This window comes from Sphaerodactylus townsendi, linkage group LG05, assembly GCF_021028975.2.
Source record: "Sphaerodactylus townsendi isolate TG3544 linkage group LG05, MPM_Stown_v2.3, whole genome shotgun sequence".
Lineage (NCBI taxonomy): Eukaryota > Metazoa > Chordata > Lepidosauria > Squamata > Sphaerodactylidae > Sphaerodactylus > Sphaerodactylus townsendi.
In genome coordinates this window covers 39,784,814-39,801,956 of record NC_059429.1, presented here as the reverse complement: position 1 = coordinate 39,801,956, position 17,143 = coordinate 39,784,814, and the positions used below count along the sequence as shown (strand labels likewise).

Sequence of the window (17,143 nt, the reverse complement as noted above, 5' to 3'; positions counted from 1 at the left end):
TTAATCAAATATTCTCAAGGAGAGGCGCATCCATGAGATAGCAACGTAGCAAAGATAATGAACAATACAATGAATTATGGAACACCAGGCAAACGTCCTGCTTTGCCATAATGTGCCAAGATGAACTCATTGGCTCAGAGGAGAAGGAGAAGTGTCCAATGGTCGTTCTCTCTGCTTTTTTTCTTAGTAATATTCTGAACATCCCCCCACACCTTGCCCAGTTTGCTCTGTTGTGCAACAATGATTTATTAGACAGCTCTAAGCCTTGCCAGATGGTCCGTAGTCTATTGTAATTGCTGGTTTTGTTTCAGAAAGAATTCTTGTATATTAGGATGATGGATTCATGTTTTAAAAGAATGGTGGAAGTCACAGTGATTGCAGGTTCAGATATCCAACTGGGGTGTTTTTTTTCTTCCAGGTTCGTCTTCTGGTAGAACTTCTATGGCCTTTGTCATTGTTTCTTGTCCTTGTCTGGTTGAGGAGGACTAACCCGGTCTATCGCCAACATGAATGTAAGACCAGCATCTATAACGTAAAGCAATGTATCCCACCACCTGGCTCTGGTTTTAAGTAATCTGGCAGTGCAGTCCTAAATACTTTGGATCCTTCTCAGCTTTTAACAAACACAGAAGAATGTAATTCTACTTAGGACTATACTGAAAAAACCTCCCATGCAAGCAGACACACACAAAACCTTAAAGAAAGATAGAATCCTAAGCTGAAACCCTTCTCCTTAACTAACATGGTAGCTTTCTTTGTGAAGAGAAGAAGCTACCAACATCACATACCATACCACACAAACACTTGGTCTGTGACTGTGTTATGGAACTGAAAGAGAAAAAATTGGGCTTGATTCTTATGTTATTTTTAAAATATAAATGGGGTGTTTTTTTGATACTGTGAAATTAAAGCTGGTTTCAGGTGGATAGTCATGTTAGTCTATTGTAGCAGTACAAATCTGGAGGCTAGTAACACCTTAAAGACCAACATGTCCAGGGTATAAGCTTTCCTTACTCAAAATTCGTTTAGTGATCATTGGTTCACAAAAGCTCAGTCTTTAAAGTGTTGCTGGACTCAAATTTTGTTTTGGAATGAAAGCTAGTTGTATTAGAAAGTAAATCTGATAGTTGTTTTCATTGCTTTCAGCTACTTTTCAGTGTGTACTTTCCCTCTCTCCCCCTGTTAACTGGAATTAAATTCTCAGATATTGTACTTCCCATCCAAGAGATCCTTCATCCCAAATTTCAGGCAATTTTTTAAAAAAAACAAAATCCCTGTGCATTTATTTATTTATTTATTTGCATTTGTAACCCACCCTCCTCCCCAGAAGGGCTCAGAGCGATGTACACAACAGCACCAACAATACAACATCAATACACGAAATCAGTTCATTGAAACAGATCTAATTAAAACTCTTACTTGCAGAATGCATAGAAAGACATTAACCAGAACATGTGAGTTTTGCTTCTTCTCCCAGAGGTTTCTTTTACAATGGAGCACATAAAGCAAAATCCAAATCCTGTGCTGTGCTCTTTTTCTTTCAGCATTTTTCTCCCATGCTGGCTTACTTGCATTGGGACCTGACCAGAAGGAAATGTGTCTCAAACACTGGAATGCAGCTTGATAATGTGGGTGGCTGGGAGGGGGAAGCCAGGTTAGCAACACTGGTTTTGTTTTAAAGTTGATCTCTCTCTCTCTCTCTCTCTCTCTCTCTCTCTCTCTCTCACACACACACACACACACACACACACACACACACACACACACACGGTTACAGCAAGGTGTAAATACAATAAACACTTCTCAGAGATCCTGGGTTCTACATCAGCCATTTACTTGTTCTTGGAGAAACTGTCTGATCCTTCATTTTCACTGACCTTTCTCCTGAATCTAAGTGTATCTGCATGTTGTTCTGGAGGGAAGAGCCTTAATTCTCTGCTTCTAACCCTTTACCCCAGTTTGCAGGACAAGTGAGTTGCCTGTTGCTGGAAAAGAAAGAAACCAGAGTCTCTTTCCTCCTTGCCGCTCTGCCTGATTGTCAGCATGCTCAGCTGAAACCTTTGCCACTGCCTGCTGTATTTACAAAAGGCTGTAGTTCATACCAGATCTGGATTAGTACTGCACATTCTTAGAATCTACCTTCCTTGGTTAGAAACTTGGCCTGGGAGGCTGTGGGGCTCGCAATGCTAAATAGCTATGTGGTTCCCCTTACAACTAGCTCTGAAAGAACTCTTTGTAGAAGCGCTATGTCTTCACCTCAACTATGTCAGCCATTAATGCTAGCAGTTAATTTTCTGCTTTTCATTTCTCATATCCAGGTCATTTCCCAAATAAGGCAATGCCCTCTGCGGGAACTCTGCCATGGCTACAAGGCATCTTCTGTAACCTGAACAATCCTTGTTTCAGAAGTCCTACCCGTGGAGAATCTCCAGGAATTGTATCCAACTACAATAATTCCATGTAAGCAAAGAGAGCTTCTTATATATTGAACAAAGAAATTATGTTACAGGGTGCCTTGTGCTTACAATGCCATCCTCAGCAAAGTTACATCCTTTTAAGTCCGCTAAAATCAATGGGCTTACAACAATATGCACTGATAGAGACTGGAAATGCTGTGTCTGATATATTACAGTATGAAAACCACTCCAGATAAGCCCAGTCTGTGGACAAATTTTGCAATGTTTATAAATGGGCAAATAGAAGCGAAGTTATTTGGTATATGTGGGTCTAGATTTATTTCTAATTTTTCCATGTTGAATTATCCCACCTGTTTGCCATCATACCTCATTCTCGGGTCTCTTCTACACCAGGAATTTTCTACAGTTCTAACACTATTCAGTATTTAGTTACTCCTGGACATTTCTCACAAGCTGGTGTATTCTCACTTCCCTTCTCCCCCTGAGTGTTTTAAATTATTGGTTATTGCAACATTTCTGGAGCTGTCATCACAACTCCAGCTCCGTCCTTTCTTGTGTAAACTGATACAGCCTATTATCTCAGTTGGCTTGAAGATGAGTTTGTGACATGGGTGGTGACCATGTGTAAGCCTACCTCTCTGATACTGGTTACAGTGTGTAATCTACCTTTCTTTATTGCTTACCTTCCTCTGTCATTATTTCCTTCCTCCTGCACTGTGCCCTACTTTGTTATTAATTACAATGTAGTCGTACAACTGCTCTATCATCATGGTTGACCATGGCTCAATTGGAGAGCATTTGCTTGACATGCAGAATGTCTCCTGGCATCTTCAGTTAAAAGGATCAAGTAATATGATGTGGAAAACCTGTACCTGAGGAGAAGAAGAAGAGTTTGATTTATATCTCCCCTTTCTCTCCTGTAAGGAGACTCAAAGGGGCTTACAAACTCCTTTCCCTTCCCCACAAACACTCTGTGAGGTAGGTGGGGCTGAGAGAGCTCAGAAGAACTGTGACTAGCCCAAGGTCACCCAGCTGGCGTGTGTGGGAGTGCACAGGCTAATCTGAATTCCCCAGATATGCCTCCACAGCTCAAGCAGTAGAGCGGGGAATCAAACCCGGTTCCTCCAGATTAGAGTACACCTGCTCTTAACCTTGGCAAGCCCCTACCAGTCTGAGTAAACCATACTAACCTTGGATGGAACATTGGTCTGATACAATGGCCCTTTCTGCACAACACAAATAAAATGTCTTGAGGACATGAAAAGAAGCGTTTTGGGGAGGAACTCTGCACAGCTCCCCCCCCCCCCCACATCCTTAAGGTGTTTTATTTCACCTCAACATGGGGGTTTTGAAATTGCTAAACAAGCAATCTTTTTTTCTGAAGTCGGCTCAAAGTCATCTCCAGCTTGCTGTACAGAGTTTAGGGCAGTGGTGGAGAACCTATGGCACGGTTGCCAGAGGTGGCACTCAGAGCCCTCACTGTGGGCACGCACAAACAGAGTCACCCTCATCCCCTCCCCCCCACACACACACATACATCTAGGCTGGCCTGGGCCCCTGGGCTTAATTATTAGCATTAAACCTAAGACCTAGTTTTGGGGAAGCTGTGTAGGTAACCCTGTTAAGCGCTGTTAAACCCCACTGATTTTTCTGTGAAGAACTAAAGCGCAATCCTTTACCTGGGAGTAAGCTCGGTTGCTGGCAATGGGGCTTGCTTCTGAGTAAACTCTCCTAGGGTCGTGATTCACCCGTTGGAAAAGTTGCACGGTTGCTTCAAAGCAAAGCCACCGACTGCCACCAAGCTTACTCATAAGTAACGCACTCCTCGGACCCAGATCCAGCAGGTTCTCACAGGTTCCCGAGAGTAGGTTACTAATTATTTGTGTGTGCCGAGAGGGGGTTACTAATTGGTAATTTTGCCACGTGATTTTGCGCCCCTCCTCTCAGCAGTAGTGCGCAGAACTTGAAGCAGTCTAGCAGGAGGTGCACTGGCGTGCGTGGCAGCCTGCACCAGCATGCATTTGTTTCCCGCCCAAGGACCGGCGGAGTGGCTCCCAGGAATGGCCCGCCCCGGAATGCCTGGCCATGTCCCCGTCGTGCTCCGCCCAGCCCCATTGGCGCTACCTCAGTTTGAATCCCATCACCATGGGAACCTGTTACTAAAATTTTTGGATCCCACCACTGCTCAGACCCAACCGTTTTTCTAAACTAAAACCTCAGTATTCAGGTTAAATTGCCGTGTTGGGACTGTGTGATAAATAAGTGGGTTTTGGGTTGCAATTTGGGCACTCGGTCTCAAAAAGGTTCGCCATCACTGGTTTAGGGGATGACTGATTTCTCCCACCCAGTAAAGCTTTCACTTTCATTTTTGCTGGCACCCACCATTTTCTGCCACTTGAACCCGCCGTTGGTCTGGCTATTTGCTGAACTTGCCCTGTGATGTTTGTTCTGCATGGGCTTGTTTTCAGTAAATAAACTACATGAATCAACTCAGCTGTTCCTGCTGATTTTAACAATAAATATAGTTGTAAATGTTAGGCAGCATTTTCTATCTTTCCTGTTTTTTTTATTTTTGATGAGCTATCTTATAATTTGTTCACGCCCCCTTCCGTTGGAATAGAGGTTAACAGTCAGGTGGCAAAACCCACTCAACTAACCACAAGAATGCAATAGCTTTGTTGGAGGAGGGGCTGTGGCTCAGCGGTGGAGCATCTACTTGGCTTGCAGAAGGCCCCTTGTTCAATTCCCAGCATCTTTCGTTTTAAAAAATGAAGAACCAGATTATATATAGGTGATGTGAAAGACCTTAATCTGAGACGCTGGAGAGCAGCTGCCAGTCTGAACAGACAGTACTGACCTTGATGAACCTATGGCCTGATCCAGTGTAACCCAGATCTGTATGTTCACCTATGATGTACCCCAGCAGAGTCACATCGCACCGTGGGGAACTAATGTCAACAAATATAGCTGTCAATGCTAGGCAGCATTTTCTGTCTTTCAGTTTAGCAAGAGTGTACCAAGATGCTCAACATCTTTTACTGGAAGCCCCTGGAATACAACTTGGCAGACTTTGGAAGGAACTGCGCACCTTAACCCAATTTATGGAAACACTGAGGACTCATCCAGAAAGGATTGCAGGTAATATTCCTTTCTGTTTTCTTACCTTTTGAAACCATTGCTAACAATTTCCTCACTCAAAAGAAGAAGAACTATAGGTTGAAACACCTACATTCACTGAACAGCAGCCAGATGTAAGTTCCTGGCTGAAGTCCAGGGCCTGTTGTGCATGCAGGGCTTACCCCGTGACTCTGTTCTTCACAGTCAGTTTTTCCCATTGATGTCAGTTCAAAACAAGGGATTCTCTCACTGCAAAGCTTCCCCAGCCAAGCTATCTGCTGTTTTCCTTACCTGCCACTTCTCTTGTTATCTGGTCACTGTCTGCCTTCATCTTCATTCTAGTCCCTTAATACTGAAAGGCATCTTGGTTCAGACACTGGCCTGACCTTGTATCTGCCTTCTGCTCCCCATGTATTTCTTTCAGCACTTCATTCGACTCTGGACCCAGTCCTTTGGAACTCTCTCACTTCCTGCTGGTTCAGGTGCCTGCCTCATTGCAATGCAAAGTGTTCCAGTTTAACCTCAGCTCCAAATGACATGAAGTGCCATTGAGGAATGACCTGCAGCAATAACTGTGCTAGTTTACCATTTAGATTTTTTTTGGGTCAATAGCTCATCAGTGGGGCATCTGATTATGTAAGCACAGTATGGGTTACATGAGTTGATGTCTACTGAAGTGGAGAACCAGCAAGCCAAATTCAGCACACTAGTCATAGCTAACTGTTGGTACTATAAGATGGCAAGGGGCTGTCAAGTGCTGGCCATGACACACAGATTGCATTCTGCTTCTTTAGTCACAAACTGTGCAAGCCTTCTCGAGTTTATTAGGCATCAAAGCCAATGTATAACCAACCTGCCTCTGGGGACATGCTGTGAGATAGTAATCTCATCACACTATTTAATTTATTAATTTTTGTGCTCTTCTTATTGAGAAAATCATAGGGTTTCAATTGGGAAATGGTGATATAATGTCTAATAACCCCATACTAATGTTTGGCTCATTAGCTTGATGAGATTTTCTAACTTCTGTGCCACATACATGCAAGCAATAAGCCACGCCAGCACTGCAGTAACATTCAGTGTGATTCTGAGCACAGTTGCACTCTTCCAAGTCCTTTGACTGCAAAGCAGTCACAAGGGGCAACTAGCTAGGATTGTTAAAGGTGCAGGGAGACAAAGTGGCCTGCTTGGGATAAAGAATATGATTAGATTTCAGTGGTTGTTGTCCTGTTGTCCAACAAACAAATTTTCAACACATGCATTGATTCATTCTAGAATCTATATCCCGCTTCGCTCCCTGTAGGGATCCAAAGTGAATTAGAATAGGAAAAAATAGTATGCAAATAAAGCAGTAAACAACAAATAACAACTACATCTTGGGCCAGTTCTGATCCCATTTGGTTGGCATATCTGAAGGCACAGGCAATGAGCCACAGGACCAATAGTTCTTGGTCCTTTGTTCTTTGCTGTCCTTTGACTTGCGCCCGAAGTCTACATCTCTGGGCTCAGCCAAGTTTTCCAGAGTACCTGAATCAGGAAGGGAAGAGCCAGTCCTGAGCATGATGTTGGTCTCTAGGTGTTCTGTTCCCCAAGCAAACTAAAATCAGGTGCCTTGCCCTTGGCCAGAACAGAGTGTAAGATTCACCGACTAATAAGTAACAGTTCAAAAACGGTTTAATAATATTGAAAGTTTAGGACTCCTCCCATGTCTAACTAATAATGAATACTTGTGATGCTGGAAACAATTGGAGATTTTTTTGAGAAACTTGCAGACACCAACTCTTCCTTAACTGCTGCTAAGGAAGACTACACTGCTTGTGCCCAGTGTCCTCTTCCTGGACTCTGTTTCCTGCAATTCTATTGAAACTTGATTATTCAAATATCATGGATCTTTAACACCTAATATGTCTGAGATATTGCTGTCTCCAGCCTTTCCTAGACACCTGAAAAAACTAAACAGCCTGTAAAACAGGAACTGCTAACTAATAAGAATGCTATAGTGCTTTGCCTCTAGAGGGCTTCTTAAAGGGACAGGGTCTAACTAAGGTTCCCTCCCACAGAATACTGTACAAAAAACAACTAAGCCAAATCTACCTAAGGTACAACTGAGGCTGAAATAAAGAAAATGGTGAGGGTGTCTCTAGGGCCATGACACTAGACCTTAAAAGTATGAATGAGAGCACAAAGCCTTGGCTTATTCCACAGTTCCAGTACTAGGGAGATGATTCCAGATGTGCCATAGAAACTCTTCATGATCTCACATTGCTCTGTTATGTCAAGGAGTTGATTGGGTGAATTAATTAATGGCTAGTGTTATCTAGAGTATTGAGACATATTAAATTTGTTTTTTTATATTTTTCCAAAATAACATTGAAAAGTTTTGAAAAAGCTTTCTCATTGATTGTTAAGACATCTGATTAACCATAGATAATTTAGAGATACTGTAGGGCAGTGATGGCGAACCTATGGCACGGGTGCCAGAGGTGGCACTCAGAGCCCTCTCTGTGGGCACGTGCACCCAGAGTTCATCATGTGGGGGGGGTGGAAAATCACCCCCCACAGACACATCTAGGCTGTCCTGGGCATGATCCTTCACCTGGGAGTAAGCTCGGTTGCTGGCAATGGGGCTTGCTTTTGAGTAAACCCTCCTAGGGTCGTGATTCACCCATTCGAAGTGTGGCACGGTTGCTTCACCAAGCTTACTCCTGAGTAACGGGCACCTCAAAGCCAACCGTATTGTCTAAACTAAAACCTCGGTATTCAGATTAAATTGCCGTGTTGGTACTTTGCAATAAATAAGTGAGTTTGGGGCTGCAATTTGGGCACTCGGTCTCGAAAAGGTTCGCCATCACTGCTGTAGGGTAGCATGTGATACATAAATATAGTTGTTAGCAGGCTTAGGTGAAAGTAAATGGGAGCGTCAGAATAAACAGTTTCTGCAATCCTGCCCTTACTTGACCCAATCTTATCTCTCCCATAATTAAAACACATGACGGCTGCCATGCATCCCTTGTCTGAAAGGGTGTTTAAGTTGGCCTTAAGGAACGGAGGGGGCACTAAAATGTTGTTTTCAATGTTCTGCCACTCCATACTGCAAATATTCCTCAACCTGAAGAAGTCAATTGTCCTGTGTTGTTTTGTGGCCTGTGTGTGTGTGTATGTGTATAGCCTGTCATTTAGGTTGCCAGCAGTTCTGGAACCGCAACTGAATTTAAAACTATTGACATCAGTTCCCTTGGAGAAAATAGCAGCTTCAGAAAGTGGGCCCTCCCCAAATCCCCCCCCCCAGGTTCTGCCCCCAAATCTCAACCCAGAACTGGCGACCCTGAGTGTTTTTTGTGCCATGACTGCTTGACACATATGAGCCATCACCAAGAGGTTAGTGTGAATGTGTGAATATACTTTCATCATTATTAATATGGGGAGAGTGGAGGGAAATGATCACTTCACTCTTGTCTAATGAGACCAGATGCAACATTCTGCATAAAGATTTTCAGGAGTCACACACAGGAAAACTCTAGTTAGGCCACAGCAGGTAATCCAGTTGGTGGGGGGCGGGGGTCCATTCCAAAGCATGCTTAGTATAATGATTAATCCAGTCTTGGTCACGAGAAGGGCTTGACTTGCCCTCAATTCATAGGCCCCATACCTGCCACCACCCATCATGATCTGAGCTTTGAGAGAGGAATGCCTTAGGCATTACTTCTTTCTAATGCTGGTGTTGGATTAACGTCTCAGTCCACTCATAGATCTTTTTAATGCAGCAGAAAATGTGTACAAATAACCATGTCCAAGGACTTCTGCTGTTGAATAGATGTCGGTGGCAAACTTGGAAGGAACTTGATAATAGGATTCTTGAGAAAGGAGAGGCATTTGAGCAACAGTGATTTCAAACAGGTTAACACATTCATTTAAATGTAAACAGCAATTGAGATTTTTTTTAAAAAAAAAGCTTCTGAATGTGAACTGACAGTTCTATTGCGCATTACACAAGAGGTTTGGCATTTTTAGACCATACTTGTTTATTTTTCTGAATGATGAATAGAGTTGGCAGGCGCATAAAGCAAGGACCTGGGATTTCAAAGAGAAGAGAATAAGTTCCAAAGGCCTGGAGTGTGGCCCTGGAACTGTATGTTTCAAAGCCTGCAGAGAAAGAGAGTTTTCACCCACGAATCCAAAAAGAAATTGCTTAAGAAACTATTTCTTCAGTTCACCTCTCATAGACAGTAGCAGTCATTCTAGATACTGCTTTTTAGAGAGTCCTGCACCACCAGCACCACCACTCCTGTTAATTTCTCGTGACCCGGCAATCTTGGGAACGTGTCATTTTTTCTTTTCTTTTTTTAATGAGATATGCCGATTTGAAATGAGAATCACCAATATGCTCAGATTTTGAGTCTGTGTAGCTTCAAAGTTATCTCATGGAGAAAAAAAAGGAAAAATGATATATTCCCAAGATTGCCAGGAAAAACTAATTTTATTCATGTGCTTTGCACGCAGGAAAGGCGAGTGGGTGCGATGCAAGCAGAGGAAACCTCCGTGGGAAACCCTTAGCAAATGATGGGCAAAACGGGAGATCTGAGTGACAGAAAAAGGTGGAGGTGAAAAATCCCACAGTATCCTATAGCACAGTGATGTCGAACCTTTAGGAGACAGAGTGCCCAAACTGCAACCCAAAGCTCACTTATTTATCGCAAAGTGCCAACACGGCAATTTAACCTGAATACTGAGGTTTTAGCTTAGAAAAAAACAGTTGGCTCCAAGGTGTGCGTTACTCAGGAGTAAGCTTGGTGGCAGTCGGTGGCTTTGCTTTGAAGCAACCGTGCAACACTTCAAATGGGTGAATTACGATCCTAGGAGGGTTTACTCAGAAGCAAGCCCCATTGCCAGCAACCAAGCTTACTCCCAGGTAAAGGATCAGTGGGGTTTAACAGCGCTTAACAGGGTTACCTACACTGCTTCCCCAAAACTAGGTCTGAAGTTTAATGCTATTAATCTTCCTGAAATAATTACACTATTATCACACTGGGGGGCTGGTGGGGGAAGGGGGAGGGGGGAAGGGGGAAAGGGAAGTAAAACTTTTGCTTTCCAAAACCCAATAACCCCCCTCCGCACAAAATAGAAGTAAAAAGGCAGTCAAGGAAGGCAATGCAAAGCAAGAATGCTGTGCGAGGGGTGGGATAACTTCAGGAAAGCTAAATTTGTGGAGCAGCCATCTGATCTGCGGTTTTTCCTTCACATGTCACCACAGCACTTGACTTCCCACAAAAATGCAACAGGAACAGAAAAATAAAAGCATGGAAAATATTTTGAAATGGACCCCTCTGTCCCACATTTGCCTCTGTCAGAATGGCCCTAATTCTGACAAGGGGGGTGGGGGAGGGATGCTCAGGGCAGTAATGGATACTCCTCTCTCTTTCCTGCCAGTTGGTCGGAGCCTGGTTTAGCTCCATTCTTTATCGGTGTGAATTGCGTTTTGTCTTTTGTACTTTTGCTTTGATCCTGTGGGAACGGGATTGGTGTCACGAGCTCAGGGACCTTGCAAGATCTCTCTTCCCTGACCTGGGCTCCCAGGCACTAAAAGCCCCATCACTCTCTCTCCCAGGGTAAGGGGGCCCTTAACAAACAGTTCACTTCAATCAGGGCAAGTGCCTGAATCCCACCACTGCGCTTACCCTGCTCTTGGCAGACACACTTCTCCCAATGGAATCCCCTCACCTGGACTGCTGCTTTTTAATCCTACCCCCAAAGTTTTAGTTTGGTCCCAAAAGTTAGTTTGGTCCCAAGAAAAGCGTGCCAGCCTCCAGTCTCCCAAGCTTTGTGGGGGAGGGAGGTATTTGTGGGGTGGTAGATGGTACAGGTCGACTCAAGAGGACCTCCCTGAAACTCATCCCCAGCTGGCAGAGCGCCTTGTGCACGGTCAGCCCGCGCAGCATGACTCCCAATGCGTTTGCTGGCAGCCACCTCTGGCAGGGTGAGGGGGGGAAGGGGGAGATGACAGCATGTGTGCCCACAGAGACGGCTCTGAGTGCTGTCTTGGGCACCTGTGCCATAGGTTCGCCATCACAGCTATAGCACTTTATTAATCCACACTGTCTGGACCAAAAAAAATATCAACTGACACTTTTTTTAGCATGTCCCCAAGATGTCTTGAAAAGCTTGTGCAGAAAGGACTAGTGTGTGGTTCCAGCTCATACTCTCAGCTTTGCTGCTATACCAGTTCATGATGGCGTTATTGTCATTTCTGTCTTTACCCAGGAAGAGGGATAAGAATCCAGGATATCTTAAAAGATGGAGAGACCCTAAGTAAGTTTCTGCTTGATGATGTGGGCCTTTCTGATACTGTGGTTTACCAGCTGATTAATGCACAAGTGCGACCTGAACAGGTGGGTTGATGAGATGTTGTAGCAAACTCTGTGTATGCATGTACATTCCTACATCATATTACCAGTCGCCTTAAATTAATGTTTTAGAAAATACTAGCCTTAGTCCCAGCAGCCAGAAACAATTAACAGTTCACTTGTAAAACAACCGACAGGTCCAGCTGCATCAACTATAGCAGCTGAGACCATGAAAAGCTTACTGGGAACATCAATCCACAAAGTGTGCCAAGGAGACCACACCGGGGGGGGGGGGGTAGTTTCCAGAAGTGACTTGCACATCATGGGAAAGGCCATGCTTCTCACTGTCAGTGCCTTTCTACTGGATAAGAGGTGGTACATGGACTGAGGCCCAGTGGCGAAGCTACAAGGAGGTGGGTGTGTGTGCCAAGCCTGGCCTCACCCCACCAGCTTGGCTTCTTTACACCCGGCAGAAAGCTGTTTTCTGCCAGCTGGAAAAGGTAAGTAGGGGAGCCGCAGGGGGAGGGGTCAGGGTCATGGGGCCAGAAAACATGTAGTGCACCCCTGCCCAGCTACGTCTCCGCTGAGGCCTCTCCTTTAAGCCTGAAGGGGTAGAGAGGGATGTGTAGATCTCCTTATAGCTGCAGAATCAAGATAACTTTAGAGACTGTGAGATATTTCACTCCATGAGTTCCTTTAGGAATAAAAGAATCCAGAAGTGGATGCTTTTGTAATTGTACTTCACCAAATACTTTACCGAATACTTCATCTAATACTCGCCCTTAGTTGACATCACAAAAGTTTCATTTGAATGTACAGACCACTGCAGGCAGACTGTTAATGCTACCCATGGATTGTTTGCTTAATGTTAGTTTTTTTTAAATTCCACTATGCAGTGAAAACTGTGGATTTAGCTTAATGAGGTAAATCCTTCTTGCTGAAGGTGTTTACAGGGAGATAACCAATGAAATTCTTGCAAGCAGTAAAGGTGGCAAGGTGGCAAAGAGACCTTAACCATGAATTTGATCAGTGCAGAACATGGTTAATGCAAATGATGGTTTGCAAGCCTAACAGTGGCTTCACATCCTGCTTTACAATCAGTCCTTAAGCAGGTGTTCATTTGTAACAGTCATTATTAAGAAAACGAATCATTCTTATGCCAGTATAAGGCCTAAATAGTGCTGGAAGTTGCCTTCTTTTACTTGAAGTTCTGCTGAGCTTACTAGAAGAAAAAATGTCCTGTATCTTTATCAGAAACTTCATATGAGGAAATTGATAGCTGAAGATATCATGGCTTGGAGGTAAATAACATCACATTGCTTTCACATCCTGCATGTGAGCTCCCAAAGGCACATGGTGGGCCACTGCGAGTAGCAGAGAGCTGGACTAGATGGACTCTGGTCTGATCCAGCTGGCTTGTTCTTATGTTCTCAGTTAAAGGGACAGTTCTCAGTTAAAGAGACAGATTTTTTCCCCTCCAGGTCATTGGCAGCCATAGCAAGATAGCAGACCTGCCTGCAACAAGGCAGCTTTCCCCCATGATCGGTCCTGGTTTGGCTCCCTTTGTAGCTAGGCATGCATCATTTCAATGGAGGCAGAAATAATGTACAGAAGGAATGTTTAGATGCGCCACATTATTCCACGTCGTCAGAGGCAGGGATGCAAAGACACTGTCTGGGCTTTGTTGCTCATGGGCACTGCAAGATAGATCTCTTGCCTGCATTCTCACCAAATAATGTGCTTCATTAATGGAGCCCAAATGATAAAAGATCCAGATGATTTGCGTGTGACTCAGTCCTGCCGGGTTGTCCTTGCCCCTTCTTTCCTTGTGGCTGGGGAGCTGGAAGAGGAATGCTGCACTTATGAATGAGGTCTGCTGAATCAGAACTCTGGAACTAATGCCTTTCTGACTGTGAGTACAGGAAGAAGAAGGGAATAACTCAGGCCGAAGAGCACAGTGCCTCTGCCCCCGCCCCTCCAATTCCCTTGTGCTACATAATGGCCAAATGTGGGAAATGTGTGTGGCTATTTGTGGCCAGCAGGAGACTGAATTAATGAGCTTGCTATTCAGTCCTTTGGGGTTTTGCAAATCGTAGGTGGCTTGTATGATCATGGCTGTATTGTTCAGCCAATTGGGTTTGGACTGGAGCTGTAGGAAGCTCTCTGGCAGCTCTTTGAATTGCACAGAAGAACTTTTTTCCCCCTCTGGCAGGGGAAACGAAAAGTTCTCTGCAGCTTGTAAACTAGCAACTTTGCCAGCACAACATTGCCAATAAAATAAAATTATTTGCATCCTCTCTCTCTTTCCAAATGTCCAGTCCTGCTTTATTAGCCCACCTTACAAAAGGACCCAGCGTTCATGGTAACAGTGGGAGTCTTTTATCTCCTTTCAGTAGGTGTTGAAAACCATACAGCTGCCAGTGTGCATAATGCCAAAGCAGTTCCAACATCCAATACCGCACTAAGAAAAACATAGGAGCCCTCCTTAGAACTTTGTGTAGGTCATGCATACTTTCTTGTATTGCTGACTTAGAGATGGAAATCTTTCTTTGATAAGCACCAAATTGTTTTCAGTACCTAAACAAAAGCAGGAGGGCAAGAACCATTGGGAATCAGCAAAAATGTTTTGTGGCAAATTTTTTTCCTATAGTCTACTTACCTGTCAAAGTAGCCGCCTTATTGCTGACTCATGAATCTAGACACTACCTGTGTCTTCTCAAGCCCTGAGAAGTTCACTGAGTACATAAGGATGGACAGTCGCCATAAACTTGCTGGCCATAATCCTTCCCCTGTGTATCTGCATGGTTTGAGCACATGGGTGAAATCATCATTCTCCATGATCAGCCCTGTTCAAAATTTACAGTGAACCCATATCTAATAAATGTAGTGTACACTTACTTTTTCTTTCCATATGTGCTGAGTTAATTCTCAGGTTACATTCAGTGCATGTACATCTGAAAATTTATCCAGATACTGGTCCCAAGTTTAATTTGTAAGGTTTAATTTGTAAGGTGCATGCTCTTTCTTCCAAACAGAGGAATGTACAAGCAGAGTATACATGGTGTGTTTAGCATTTGAACAGAGCTTATGTGATTCTTAGGACAGGTTAATCTGTAGTCTGTATATCATGAGGTAAAACTGTTCCAGCATTCTATCATTTCAGTTTGTAGATGAGTGGTTTACATATTTGACTTCTGCCCCTCACCTCCCAGTGGAAAAGGAATAATTGCATTTAGAAAATAAGTGTGTTAAAAACAGAGACAATGAAGGAACCTTCTCCCTGACATTTTAAAATGATATACAGTTTCTTTCTAGACAGAAGTCCAGGAGCAGTTTTGCTCTGTCATCTGCAGTTTAATTTTTAAGGTTAGACTGGATGCCAGTTGGAATATCTATAATTAGGATCTACCACTTTTTACCAAACAGACACATGGAGGAAGGAACTTCAATCAAATTATAGCCATGTTTCTGGGGGAGAAGGGTTGACCCTTCCCTCCGTACCATTTTCTAGCTAAGAAATGCTGCTCTTTCCAAGCTGCTCTTTGCTCCATGGGAAAGACATCCAGATCTTATTTGGAGCATGATAGCAGTTCCGCAGAGGGTGTGTCAGTGTCAGTGGGCTGTGGAAATAAATTAAGCACCAGAGCTGAATCCCCATCGGGTTCTTTAAAAAAATGCAAAAGATCTGACCGATCTCCAAATTGGCTCCGTAGATACTGAGATACCATCTGGGAATGCATACGTTTGCAGGAAACATCTAACATTGCAAATAACATCATCTTGCCACAAAGTGTGCATGAACAGTTTGCTATGTGTAAACAAACGTTGTTGCTGAAATGCCACAGGATACTTTGCCCCTTTTACTCATATATCCTGGTTCCACCTTAAATGTCGCTCTGAAGCAGAATGTAAAGAGGATACCAGTTACAAAAAGACCCTCATCACAAGCATGTGACTCTTGCAAATAGCTGGACATAGCTGAAGTGCTGACCTCACAGTTCCCCGGGAGTGCAGGAAATGATACACACATGAAAGCCAACACTAATCTAAAGGCCAACTAAGTGAGAAACTATTTTATTCCTCATCTCAGAAGTTCTGGGTGAACAATGGCATGCTGATAAAATTACTGGAATTTATTTCTCAACTGCTGCTTTTAGGTTTCACAAAAGATAACACTCCGTAGTTGACTCATAGCAAAAGCTCTGGGAAGATTGGTTAAAAGTCAGAAGTGCAAGGAAAACAAAGGAAGGAGGCTGTCAGGTTGCTGACCCCTCATTCTTCAGGAGCATTCTCTAAATGGAGTCTCTGTTCCTCATGGTGATTAATTACAGTAAGGCATGTGTAGATCCTATTTTCATTGCCCTGTCATAACAGAAGATTTTCTGACATCCTTTGCTAGGAAATTTAGATGTACGTGCTATTCTCTATTAATGCTCAGATACTCTCAAATGAATTAGGTTTACCCACAAACGATGGTTGCCAGGGTTTCAAACAATTGGTAAGGGCTCTGTGAACCTTGCAGTGGGAAAATTTTGAATTCTGTGAACTGGAGCAGCGATTGAAACTAAGTGCAACTCAACTTAAATTCTAAGAGGGGTTTTATTCTCAACTGAAAACTAAAGGAGTTCACTTTTTGACAGTGTGATCCCACCTTGTGACGCTCAACACTTATAAAAATTACAGTAAACCATTTTCCAACTTGTTCTTTCTTTTCTCTTTCTTTCATAAGAAATAACAAACAGAACAGTAAATCAAATATGGAGAAACAATAATTAACATATAATGGTTCAGGTCTCTTGTGCTTAAACAGACTACCGTGTTTCCCCGAAAATAAGACAGTGTCTTATATTAATTTTTGCTCCCAAAGATGTGCTATGTCTTATTTTCAGGGGATGTCTTATTTTTCTGTGTTCTGTTCGTCGGGCATGCTTCCAAACAAAAACGTTGCTACGTCTTACTTTCGGGGGATGCCTTATATTTTGCACTTCAGCAAAACCTCTACTACGTCTTATTTTTAGGGGATGTCTTATATTCGGGGAAACAGGGTAGCAGAGTCTCAGTCCATTTCTGGCTTTTGTCTAGCTGGGTCCTTTAGAGATGTAGCTTTCTTTTGCCTTTGCTGAGCCATCTGTTCTTCTCTTCAAGGGTTCCAATATAGCCCTGGAATACCAATATGTAGTTCATAACAAACTTGGAGTCCTTCTAAGGTAAACTACCTACAACTTCAGGCTCTGCAACAAATCTGGGAGAAGTGTGCCTTTTCTTCTT

The 17,143-nt window shown here is 43.4% G+C and overlaps 1 protein-coding gene across 1 annotated transcript in view; it reads left to right on the top strand.

Annotated features, from left to right (window-relative positions):
* The window catches only part of ABCA4 (ATP binding cassette subfamily A member 4), a 158,989-nt gene that overhangs the window by 18,601 nt on the left and 123,245 nt on the right, over positions 1 to 17,143 (top strand). The window contains exons 3-6 of the mRNA XM_048496239.1: positions 419 to 512; positions 2,319 to 2,460; positions 5,419 to 5,555; positions 11,793 to 11,920. Of these exons, the coding sequence (XP_048352196.1) occupies positions 419 to 512; positions 2,319 to 2,460; positions 5,419 to 5,555; positions 11,793 to 11,920 (501 nt within the window). The remainder of the gene's footprint in view (positions 1 to 418; positions 513 to 2,318; positions 2,461 to 5,418; positions 5,556 to 11,792; positions 11,921 to 17,143) is intronic.